This window comes from Astatotilapia calliptera, chromosome 20 (assembly GCF_900246225.1).
Source record: "Astatotilapia calliptera chromosome 20, fAstCal1.2, whole genome shotgun sequence".
NCBI classification, from domain to species: domain Eukaryota; kingdom Metazoa; phylum Chordata; class Actinopteri; order Cichliformes; family Cichlidae; genus Astatotilapia; species Astatotilapia calliptera.
Window position 1 is genome coordinate 2,481,904 of NC_039321.1, and position 12,309 is coordinate 2,494,212.

Consider the following 12,309-nt stretch of genomic DNA (forward strand, 5'->3'; position numbering starts at 1 on the left):
CTTTCCTACCTCACCCCCCTTCACTCAAAGCCCGGCAGGTTTGGTTCGTGCAGATCAAAGCAAATCCACGTGAATGTTTCGAACCCTCACAAGTCCTGAAGCTCTCTTCTCTCATCGTGCAAACACCTGTCCAAGGTTCCCTCTCGTTTTCAGAGGCACTCTGCCTCTTCTTCACCTCCTTTAGTAAAGTGACTCTTTTCATAGCTTCTATCAGGATCCTGCAGGAGCTGTCGGAGAAAACGGAACCATTGTTCTTTTGTTCTTTTTGGTTCCACAACAGCTTTCGAGGATTTTGTAGCCGGTGGCAGAGCGCAGTCAAGAAGCCAGTGTGATTTGTCCTAGAAACATTGTGTAATCAGCGTTTACCTTGGGATGATGTGTGAAAGGAACCTACTCATGTTTCAAACCTACGAACGCCACTCAGTGCAAGTCTGGCGTGTTGAAGCTCAGGTGTCGCTGGTTGCTACCCCTGGAGTATCACCGTAATCAGCGGTTTAAAACAAGCTCACGTGCATGTCACCTTATTTAATATAAGATTAGGATAATCAGCCAATCAGTGATCAATAGTCAATAATAGAACATCACTGCTGAGAGTTAACGGCCCGACCACAGAAGTATTTCAGGGTCTTTTTCAGTCACATGGACAGGATGGAGTACGAGGCCTTGTGCAGTAATGAGTATAAGGTGGAACTCTGCTGTCGGGCAAAGCGTCTGATTTATCTGCTGTGAGTCAAAGAGCTGAAACGAGCCTCTGCTTGGAGACTTGTGGACATTCTCCCTACAGACTGACTGAGGAGCTCTGAGTAGAGCTGCTGCTCGTAAGCGTCTGGAGATTTTGCTGTTTCACATCAGCTGTTCATGGCCCGATGTACGTGAGGATCTTTAGCCTCAATCCAAAATTTCATCGGCCTGAACAAATCAAAGCCTGACATCCGAGACCAGCAGCAGTCAGATGCTCAGTGTGATTACGGCGCTACACCGAACCAAGTGGACCAAACAAGGCCTTTTGTTAAGCGTGCGTGTTGTTGTAAATTAATTCTGAGGTAAACAAATATTTTTCTGTTTAATTTTGTGATTCGTGAACTTTTGTTGCATCTTTTGTAAGTTGTTGTATATGTGACATCACATCCTGCCTGAAGATAATCCTTATATGATTATCAGGATGCCGTTTCCCTTTTAACTTCCAGCTTTCAATATTCGCGTTAAAGTATTTATTTATATTTTATTTATGGAGCTTTTGTATACTAACATTTGATGTTGGGAAAACTAAACCGGCTCCTCTGAACTGTTAAAAATAATTCCTCGCGCTCGATTTTGTGTGTGCAGAAGTGGCAGTGTGTGGAGGACGCCACGGGGAAGCTACGGCTCTTCAAATGTAAGAATGAAGGAGGGGCCACAAGCTTCCAGAGGGGTGTGATTGGCCGTCAGCGTCCAATCAGCATCAAGTCTCAACTGTACCTTCCAAATTCTGGTGCCTGCGACTGCGATTTCCGTGACCTGCGACCTCTGAACCTTCGACCCTCCATGATGAAGCCGTTCAACAAGAAGCCTTTCTTCTCCAAAAAGAGTGAGTGTTAACGCTTCAGTCCACCAGGGGGCAGCAGTGATTATTAGGCATGCGCAGTTTGCCTCATGAAAAAATAATTTTGTGTTGGGTTTAAAATGGAAAACTGTTGAGCGCCACGTGTGAGCAGTTTAGCAGCTTTTCTGGAATTCTCTGATTCCTTTATTAAGTTTCATCCATAAATCGCTTAAAAGCCTAAACAGGTTAAAGGTGCGATCAGTGGTGGGGTTTGTGTCATCATGCTGCTCGCGGCGTCTGCAGGATGCGAATGGATGATTGGATACATTTGGATGATGCGTTTAAAAGAGTGCCAGGACAAGATGATTGTTGTTACTGACTTTACAGTGGTTTCATTGTTGTGGATGACTGGTGTACGCAGATGTTTTAATCCCAACGATTAATAATTCAAACGAGCACCTACACACCGACACGTTGGAATCATCACTGTGACCAAGTCTGACAAACTCCTGCAGATATGACACATTAGTGCCGGTCATACTCACAAACAGACGAACCTCTCACCAAAGAAATGTCAGAGCTTTTGGAAAATAGTACCAAAATGTTTTTGCATGACACTTATTTGCAGTTTTTAATTTTCCAGCTGCTGATTGCTGCTGATTTGAAACTTTCGTTTTTTTTTTCAGCGTAGCTGTCGCTGCTTTGTGGTAATAAGTTTGTCATGAAACAGGAGCCGCGGTTCATATGAGATGATACGAGCACTGCTGTATGTGCTCAGAGAGAAAGACGGTGTATAAAGTCCTCAGACGTGTCAGCTTTAGATCTCTTTCACTCCTCTGATTGACAAACTCATCTCGCCAGGATGACACGTTTGATGGCAGGTTTGAGGCGGCTCAATGCGGTCGTAGAGGAGTGCACACTCTTGTCATGGTTTGGATCTTTATCTCTGAGTTCAGCAGTGTGTTTGGCTGATCCTGTGTCTGATGGATTGCTACTTTGAACTCTGTGGTTGGAGGCCCACATGTTTAAATAATCCATTTGTCAGATTTGTTCAGATGTCACATTAGAGCATAAATTTAAGTCCTGCAGCTGTTTTTCACAGCACCACTCGGAGCAGTGACTGTTGTGCACGAGGCTGGGTTTGTTTACCATGTGCATGCAAGCACACGTGGTAAAATGTCCTTTCTTAATTCCTTAAATTGAAGCAGGAACAGGATCGACTCTTAAGTCCGTGTAACGAATAAAGAAGTTAATTTCTTTTTAGGTCAGTTTCCAACAGCTTGCCACCAGAGCTTCCAACCTTTCCTTTAATGACTTTTCTATTTCCCTTTCTTTCTTGTGAAGAGGCTGTGAGCGAAGATGTTTTTAGATTTAGAGATAACCTGGTTTCTCCTGTTTCAGAGCTGTTGTTCTCAGGCCGCAGCTTCCACTTTGTGGTGTGATGCTGACCTCTAATGTCTGAGGACAGCACTGCATCACCCTTATGGTGGTAGAGATGCAGATATTTGAGGTTCTCCGTCAATGATGAGCTTTAGTTTAGCCATTACTGTAACACTGAGGCATGTAAACGTGTACTTAGAGACTGCAGGAAGTGGATTTTATTGTGTAGGGCAAGAGCAGTGTGATGATAAACTTCTTATTCTTCTCAGTGGTGATATTCGCTGAGGTGATGAGCTTAATTGTGTTTGTCTGTCAGAGTTCAAAGCCCTGAAGAATTACTCCAGGAACCGTTACAGCCGCTCTCTCTCCATGACGAACAATTACCCTGGAAACCAGAGCCTGGCAGGCTGGGATCAGCCAATGAGAGACGAGTCTGAGGACGAGTTTAGCGGGATGGGAGGAGATCCCAACGCCGTGGTCACACCCAACTCTGTCAAAGTCACTCACCGGTCAGTAATGCTTGTTTTTTTCGTGTTATGATATGATGCTCTTTAACCAAATACGACTGATATTAAATCTGTTTTCCTGCAGATGTTCCATCCTGTCTAATGCAACAGTGAAGTGTGACACGGGAGTGTATCAGTCCCTGCAGGCCTGGAAGGACCACAAGCTGCATATCGACCACGAGGTAACGTCCTTCTCACGTTTCTGTAAAAGCCACACAGCAGTACGAGTTAGCGTCTCTGCACTGTTGGGACCACAAACTGTATGTGAGGTGGACATGAAGCGCATTAAAGGAGCATTCTGTCTGACGGCCTCTTCTCTTCTGTATTTGATCTCTGACCTGAGGACACACTTTGCTGATGGTTTTGCTTTCTTTCTTTTTAAGTCTTATCATTTCTAACCTGTTGGTTCTGAAGATTTTGGACCTGTTAGAGTCAAAAACATAAAGGAAGGCACATTTTAGGCCCGCCCTACCTCGTGATTGACAGGTCACTATCACTGCTTCACGGTGAGATCCATCACTCGCTTGTGACTTCCGGGTTCAACAAACTAAGCTGCCAACAACCAAAACACTTCACAACTTTAGTGACTATGAACAGATTTTAAAACAACTTTTTTAAAGGCTTTAATTTAATCTAAACTTGACCTTCTCCAAAGGTAGTGCTGGTACCTAAACCCTAGTCTCCTGCTTAAAGGTTTTTTGTGAATTACCCCCTGAAGCTCTGGTTTATTTAGTGATATTTCCACCTGAAATAACGTCCCACAGTCACATGCAGACACAGTAGTGCTGAGATGTTGAATCAGTCAGTGCGCTCTTGTCCCTTTAAACTGAACTGTCCTCGAGCTTTGAAGCTCCTGACTCAGCTTTTTCTGAAAGGTGGAGGGAGGATGTTCATAAAGTGCTTGAGCCGCTTCGCTTCCCCACGATCCATCTGCATGTTTGATCAGGCACAGATTTTGCACCGTACGCCCGACCTAACAAAACCCTGGGGTTGTGCATGTGCGAGGCAAGTGTCGTGGAGTCGGTTTATAAAGCAGCAGAATAATCAATCAAATTAGTCGTCATGTATAAAAGTAAGAAAACAGTCCAAATTAACTCATTCACTGCCATTGACGTCTATAGACGTCAATTACGTTTCCAATGGGAGGGGCTAGAATACAACCTCGGGCAGCTTGTCAGTGAACATCAGACTGCTTGAAATGTATTTTTCACAGTAAGCTCGTTTTCTCCCTTTTTGTGGTCAAAACAGGCATTTTTGGTGGAACCCACCTCTCTTCTACAGCTGATTACTAAAGAATGGAAAATGGTAGAAACAAGCTTTTTTTTTTGGATGGAAGAAGAGAGTCTGTTCTTCATTTTGGTAGGTTCAGCATTTATATGATCATAACACACAGTTTTCTGTGGCTCTTCAAAAATGAGTGAAAATGCTCAAAAACCCTGGCAGTGAATGAGTTAAGCACAATTTAATGGGAAAGGTTAAACACAGGGCACATTTAAAAGTCAGTGATCGCAGTGATTACACCAGTGATTACACCAGTGATTACACCAGTGATTACACTGTTCATTGATCTGATCCTATTCTAGGTGCTGGGATGTGCAGAGTGTGGATAACATTAGCAGCCCTGCCTCCTGGCAGGTTAGCGTTTCCGTGTCTGTGCAGACTGTAGCTGCCCGCTGTTCCGGGTGAATGATTCTGTGACAGATAACTGAGTCTGCCGGGTTCCTCTCTCTCTCCACCTCATTGGTTTACAACTTCCTGCTACAGACTGGGATGCTGCTGTCTGCTGGACTGCAGCCCCGGCTCCTGTCAGGTGTGCACAACACGGTACACCTGTCAGGTAAACCTGGGAGTTGTAAATGAATGAAATAGGACTAATTGGTTCATCCAGCTAACAAGATCTGCAGCATCTAGGCAACCAGTCGTGCTCACCCAGCCAATCAAAACAGTAAGTTAGAGAGTGAAAAAGACTTACAGCAGTGACGCTTGTTTTAAAAAGTTTGGGATGTCGCTCTAAAAATCCCAGCTCACACCCGACGCCGCAGAAGTGAAGTAAGTTTAAGGTTCTGCAGAATATTATTAGTGGCTCTGAATGATACCTGTGACATTCTCTCAGATTGAGACTCTGCAGACGAAGATAAAGAACCTGAGAGAGGTCAGAGGTCACCTGAAGAAGGCCCGCCCCCAGGAGTGTGACTGCAGTAAATATCTGTAAGTAGCAGAAAAGTGCACGCCACAGTTTTAGATTCATGCATGTGATTAAACGCGATGTGACGTTTGTGTTTCTCAGGTACAAATCCAAACTGAAGAACAAACTGAGGTACAGAGGAGGGAGTCTGCATCCGTTCAGGTGAGACCATTGTGGCGATAAGCCAGCACGCTGTGTTTTTACATAAATGGCCCTGGGCAGCTACATCCTACAAGCTTTATCTGTGTGTGCGTGTGCGTGTGCGTGTGTGTGTGTGAGCAGGAAGGCCGGGGCTCGGGACAAGAAGGCGTGGCTTCTAAAGGAGCAGAAGAGGAGGAAGAAGATGAGGAAGATGATCAAGAGAATCAGAAACAATGACACGTGTTCAATGCCAGGACTCACCTGCTTCACTCATGACAACCAGCACTGGCACACGGCGCCGTTCTGGACGTGTAAGAGCCACTGCTTTACTTTGTGATGATCATCACAACCCTGAGCGTTTCGACATCACGATGTTTGAGCTTTCGATCGTTGTTGTTGCAGCCACTAAAAGAGTTTGCTGTGATCTGTGTTTGTGCTGTGCTTATAAATAACGCCATCAAAGTGCTGTCCCAAACCGAGAACCACACTTTCTAAAAATCTCCTCGTTCTTCGGGTTTAACCAGCACAGCAAGAAAAATATTGTTAATGAATATGTGTGTGTTTGTGTTGGTGTGTGTGTTGCAGTGGGTTCATTCTGCGCCTGCACCAGTGCCAACAACAACACGTACTGGTGTCTGAGGACCATCAACGAGTCCCACAACTTCCTGTTCTGTGAGTTTGCGACTGGCTTCCTGGAGTACTTTGACCTCAACACAGACCCGTACCAGGTACAGAGCAGTTTTCTGATTTTAGCTTAAAGGTGTTGATTTCCTGCGTTAGCTCGCTGACATGCTTCCCATGACATAAATGCTTCCCAAAGTCCCAAACTCTAACCTCATTGTGGCTTTAACCCTCAAGCAGGTCTGTGAAAGGGAGGGGGGGTCTAAAAGTCAAACTGGTCCTCGTGAAAAATATGTGGTCATGTTCTATCTCATCATCATCTTTAATCTTCGGTTTCCTGTGAGAAATGACTTCACTCACACAATCGTGTTGTTCTCAAGAAAGCTGCAGTCTTCTCATCTAAAGCATTCAGTGAGTGTTACAGCCGACCTCTACTGTGCGACCGCCTGTGTGTGATACGTTCAGGAGACATCTGGAAATGAAAGCTCCAAAACATAGCCTGGGTTGCCTCAAGGCACTTTATATTGTAAAGTAACCCCCTGTGAACAAGCGCTTTGGCAACAGTGGGAAGGAAAAACGTCCCTTTAACAGGAAACCTCCTGGGAAGGCCATCTGCCACAACCAGATTGGGGTCAGGAGAGAAAGACGGGACAAAAACACACTGTGGAAGAAGTTAGGGATGAATAATAACTAATGATTAAATGCAGAGAGGTGAATAAACACACAGTGAGTGAAGAAGAAGCACCCAGTGCATCATGGGAATCCCCCAGCAGTCTACACCTATTGCAGCATAACTAAGGGAGGATTCAGGGTCACCTGGTCCAGCCCTAACTATATGCTTTAGCAAAAAGTTTGAAGCCTGATCTTGAAAGTAGAGATAGTGTCTGTCTCCTGAATCCAAACTGGAAGCTGGTTCCACAGAAGAGGGGCCTGAAAACTGAAGGCTCTGCCTCCCATTCTACTTTTAAATACTCTAGGAACAACAAGTAGGCCTGCAGAGCGAGAGCGAAGTGCTCTAATAGGGTGATATGGTACTACAAGGTCATTAAGATAAGATGGGGCCTGATTATTTAAGACTGAAGGTTTTTCAGGGAGCTTTTAGGAAGTCCTGATAATAACAAATTACAGTCGTCCAGCCCAGAAGTAAAAATGTGTAAACTAGTTTTTCAGTGTTTCCCTGAGACACGATGTTTCTACAGGTTTGCATATTTCTTTCATTTATAAATGACACACATTCAGCCCGACAGTCACACTCACAATGCACGCGTCCAAGAAACTTGCATGACAGCAGAAATGTGGAGTTCCTGAGGCCCCACGGCTGTTGGGCTGATACACCTCATCTAATTTACCTGAACACAAACCACACAAACTACCGCCTCTCTCTTTGTCTCCTCATTTCTGCTTCCAGCTGATAAATGCTGTCAGCTCTTTAGATCGGACGGTTCTCAATCAGCTCCACGTGCAGCTGATGGAGCTCAGAGGGTGCAAGGGACACAAACAGTGTAATCCTCGCACGCGCTCAGTGGAACCAGGTAAGACAAACACACACACCTTGGACAAACGTCATTCATATAGCTGCTGCTAAACAGCACAGTTTTTATTACTCTGGAACTGTTTCACTATTCTTCCTCAAAAATATGAAGACTGTCAACTTTAACTCCAACGCTCAGTTGGAGCTGCTGTACTTCTGCAATTCAGACAGCAGCTTTATGCATTTGCATATTTCCACCTGCAGATGTGACTGAACAGCATTTGTTCCCTCAGCAGCCTCAGAGCCTGTGCTCTGCTATACTGATGGCTGAATTCACTTTAATGCTGGTTCACTGTCGTGGGGATAGAGATGTTGTTGCTAAGGCAGCTTTGAGAACATAAGAAATCTTCTCAGCAATGAAGTTTTCTGCGAGAGAAAGCAGCTTCAGGGTTCTTTGTTCTTTTTAAAAAGGTGCAGAGTACGTCAGACCTGTTCAGCCAGTATTCATGGCGGCGTGTCTGTGCTTCCCACAAAATTAGCCTGGATTCAAATTAAGAGCCAGTGGCTGCAACACTGCCTCAAAGGTTTTAAGCTGTTCAGGGTTCCAGCGAGATGTGAACATTCTGAAATTTAAAATAAAGATACAGGTTTTAAAATTTTTAAAAAGCACGGTGGTTCGAACTGTTGCCTCACAGTAAGAAGGTCCTGAGTTCGATTCCAGCATCAGGCTTTGGTCTTTCTATGTGGAGTTTGCATGTTCTCTCCAGGCACTCTGGCTTACTCCAAAAGTTCAAAGACATTCAATTAGACTTAGAATTTGAACTTTTATTGTCAATGTACAGTTGCTTACACACTGAAATTCGGAGTTAGTGGGATTAGGTTACTTGGTAATTGCCCATAGGTGTAAATGGTTGTCTGTCTCTATGTTAGACAAGTCTATCCCTATCCCATGACTCCTGGGATAGGCTCCCTGAAAAGGATGAAGCTTTTAAAATTGTATCAGAAGAGATGGAAAGATGCATTTATAGTCAATAGCAATGGGCCAAAGTTAGAGCCCTGTGGCACTCCATTACTGAAAAAGGTGAGCATCAGCAGCAACTTAACGCTTAACTTAATTCCAGCTTCTCATTGTGACAAGTCAACAACAAACAACATTATTCGTCACATACACAATCATACAGAGAAATGCTTTGTGTCCGAGCTGCACACAGGCTGCAGACGCAGCCTCGCCATTCCAGGGCTTAGTTTTAGGACCCTTACTGGATACTGGGTAGGAATCGAACTTGCAACTCCCACTCCAAAGGTGTGTGGTCTTACCACTACACTGCAGTGTGTGTGTGCATTCAGATGATCCTTGTCAAGTTGAGTGATCACATGATGCTGCTGTACTTGATGATCAGGGACAACAAAATACCTCATCACAAGTGGCCTTGCCTTTGCTCATCAACCAATCAAACTGTCTTTTCAGCAGGAGGCCGGGCACATGGCAGCTTTCATGACTACAGGTACACACACACACACACACACACACACGCTCGTATATAATGTTTTTCTGCTCTGAATGCTGCATGATTTCCTGATGGAGCTGAGGGCTGCTGGTGGTGAAGCAGAGAGAGAGTGTGTGCGTGTGTGTGTGTAACATGGTGTGTGTTTGTTGCATCAGGCTGTTTGAGAGGAGGAAGTGGCAGAGAGTCAAGAAACCTTCATCGTCTCGAACCCTGTGAGTCTTCCTCCTCATTTTCCTCTTCATCTGACCTGCATGCTGCTTACTGCCTTTAACTGTGTGTCTGTAACATACAGTAGAGATGTGAATAAAAATAAATAAATACAGTAAAAGCCTTAGTTGAGTTAAACAAGCTGGTCTCCTCGTGCACCTCTGGACGGTTCTCAGCTCAGCTGAAGTCTCGGCCTGTCCACCTGCACTTGAAGTACACAGTGAGGCAAATGTGGCGAGTAGAAGCACATGACCGCTGTCCTGGTGTGGAGAAATGTGGGCACGCACCACAGTTTGGCTCATTTCATCTGAATGTTGTTCCTCAGACACTGGAGGACATTTCCAGCTCCACTTTGACAGGCTCAAATATCACACTGAGCTATAACCTCACACTGGAGTGAGCTTCAACCAGAGCCCAGCTCTCGCTAACAACAATGATCTTTCACAATAAATTTAAGCCAGTTTGAAACAAAAGTTCATGTTTGCACTTAGTGTCACTGCAGGACTTCAGCCTTGCTGAAAGAGGTCTGCAAGTGGCTGACAGGATGACTTCGAAGGGTCGAAGGTCATATGTCTCCTTCAGGTCTCAAAATAACTTCCAGCTGTTATACTAAAAACAGACCTGAGAGTGATGGATCAACCTTTACTGATGCTAATAGGTTTTTCTATCCAAAGGAAGTGTAAATATGACCTGAATTTCAAAATAAAACACTGCCGGTGGAAATGCTAACTGATGTCTGTTTGCGTCCACATGAGTACTGAGGAGTGTAATTGTTACCAGCAGCAGGAAATAACTCATATGATGTGTTAGATGTTCTGGTTTTATCAAAAGTGAAAGCCTGAAGGTGCAGAAACCTAAAAGTAGAGAGTGTAATTCATTTACTGACTTGTGCTGTTTGGCAAACAACCTTAATAAAGCGCGTTTGTGTCTGAGCCGCCTCCTGTGCTGCTGCCTGCATGGCCTCTCTGCTGTAACTACTGTAACTCACACTCTCAGTGCAGACACACAACTGTGGTTCAAGTCTGAGTGTGTGTGTGTGTGTGTGTGTGTGTGTGTGTGTGTGTGTGTGTCCAAACAGGGGTCCGATCTGGGATGGATGGAAGGGCTAAACCTTTATATTGGTTGAACTCCACCCACATCAGCTCGAAGGTGGAGGGCGTGGTCGTCAAGACATCATCACCAATTGACCACCACGGCTCCGCCTCACCTGTCAGCCAATCAGCTTCTTTAGTCTATGTGACATCACCAGGACCTCCCACCCTGCCGCTCAGGGAGACACTGGGACAAAATAGTCGACGCACCCTTCCACTGGGTGCTCCCGCTTCCTCCTCTTCCTCCCTTGACAAGGAGGGGAGCACCATGTGGAGGAGCAAGAAGAAGGAGGAGGATGGGGATGAGGAGGAGGATGGGGATGAGGAGGAGACAGAGAGGTAGACGAGGAAACCGTGATTGTAAAATAAAAGCAGGCTTGTTTGAGGAAAAACGTTTTGCTGTTTCACACCACCGAACATCAATCTGCTGAAATTCTATCTCTTCTTATCGACTCCTGTTTTCATCTCGTCTCTGACAGAAATCATGTTGCTTCAGGTGTTCATTAAGCACTCTTTGATTTTAATCAGTTTTTTTCAGACAGCAACGCTGGAGCGTCTGTTTATAAAAAAGTTTCTTTTCTCCGTTTTTTTCAGCGACTCTGTTAAAGATGGAAAAATTCAGATAGATGTTATTTTCCCATTTTTGTCTCCAGTGAGAGAACAACACAAACAGCTTCTGCCGTGATGAAATAAATGTTGTGTACCAACCTCTTAACTTTATTTTTGATACATTTTCTTGCTATTACACTATGTTGAAAATGGTAAATTGGTATTAATAACAAGAAAATGTTCATAAGGAAATGTTTGTCCTTGATACAGGAAACTTTGCTTGTTCCACAAAGATGGAATAAATTAAAAAGAGGAAACATGTGAACCCACTATGAGGACGAACATTTGTATTTTTTATGGCTTTACAGTTTTTTACAAAATATAATATAATAACCTAAATCATAAATATCATAAATACTGAAAGCAGATGAAAACTGTCACAGTATAACCAGAATTTTGTTTCCACAATAATGAATAAATAAGTAAAACAAATTCACATCTCTTTAAAACAAGAACAAATATTTTAACATATTTTTGAAGCTTTGGGGGGAAATGTTCCAGCTGCAGTAAAAAACTTTTTACATGAGACACATTGTTTCTGACATTTTTATCATATCTGAGTTTTATAAGAAACAATGACATGAATACTAAAAGCTCTTGGAAATGTGAAGTATTTTGAAATTTACATTATTGTCTGACACATTTCCTTAGGGGGGAAAATTGGTATATCACAATAACAGGAGAATAAAGTCTGATGAGATTAAAAAGTAGTGAAACTTTGTTGTGACACAATATCCTGAGTCCGTCATTATTGATCAGCTTTTTAAAGGTAGTAGAAGTTTTGACATATTTTCACATTCTTAGAAAAATATTGTTATCACTTGATTCATCTTCAAAACTCAGTGGAAGAAATCTAATGATGACAAAAGAAACCATAAATAAGTGTAAACCAGTATAAAAGAACTTTAGGCTGTTTTCATGATATGAAATAAAACATTCAAAAGGTAAAAGTATGATTTTAAAGCTTGTTGAAATTTAAAAAAAAAATAGTAACACATATAATCATAGTTTCACTCTGATTATGTGAAGTTTTACAAGAAACATTGTTAACATGCTGACAGCTGGGTT

The 12,309-nt window shown here is 43.5% G+C and overlaps 1 protein-coding gene across 6 annotated transcripts in view; it reads left to right on the forward strand.

Annotated features, from left to right (window-relative positions):
* The window catches only part of sulf2b (sulfatase 2b), a 120,323-nt gene extending 109,386 nt beyond the window's left edge, over positions 1 to 10,937 (forward strand). For 3 of the 6 annotated variants that reach the window (XM_026155034.1, XM_026155035.1, XM_026155037.1), the window contains 11 exons: positions 1,327 to 1,567; positions 3,219 to 3,411; positions 3,494 to 3,590; positions 5,522 to 5,616; positions 5,696 to 5,755; positions 5,876 to 6,045; positions 6,320 to 6,462; positions 7,764 to 7,887; positions 9,295 to 9,331; positions 9,490 to 9,546; positions 10,620 to 10,937. In XM_026155034.1, coding sequence (XP_026010819.1) covers positions 1,327 to 1,567; positions 3,219 to 3,411; positions 3,494 to 3,590; positions 5,522 to 5,616; positions 5,696 to 5,755; positions 5,876 to 6,045; positions 6,320 to 6,462; positions 7,764 to 7,887; positions 9,295 to 9,331; positions 9,490 to 9,546; positions 10,620 to 10,650 — 1,248 coding nt within the window. In that variant the 3' untranslated portion in view covers positions 10,651 to 10,937. The remainder of the gene's footprint in view (positions 1 to 1,326; positions 1,568 to 3,218; positions 3,412 to 3,493; positions 3,591 to 5,521; positions 5,617 to 5,695; positions 5,756 to 5,875; positions 6,046 to 6,319; positions 6,463 to 7,763; positions 7,888 to 9,294; positions 9,332 to 9,489; positions 9,547 to 10,619) is intronic. The other 3 variants (XM_026155038.1, XM_026155039.1, XM_026155040.1) reach the window with 3 other exon arrangements.
* Positions 10,938 to 12,309: the final 1,372 nt, after the last annotated feature.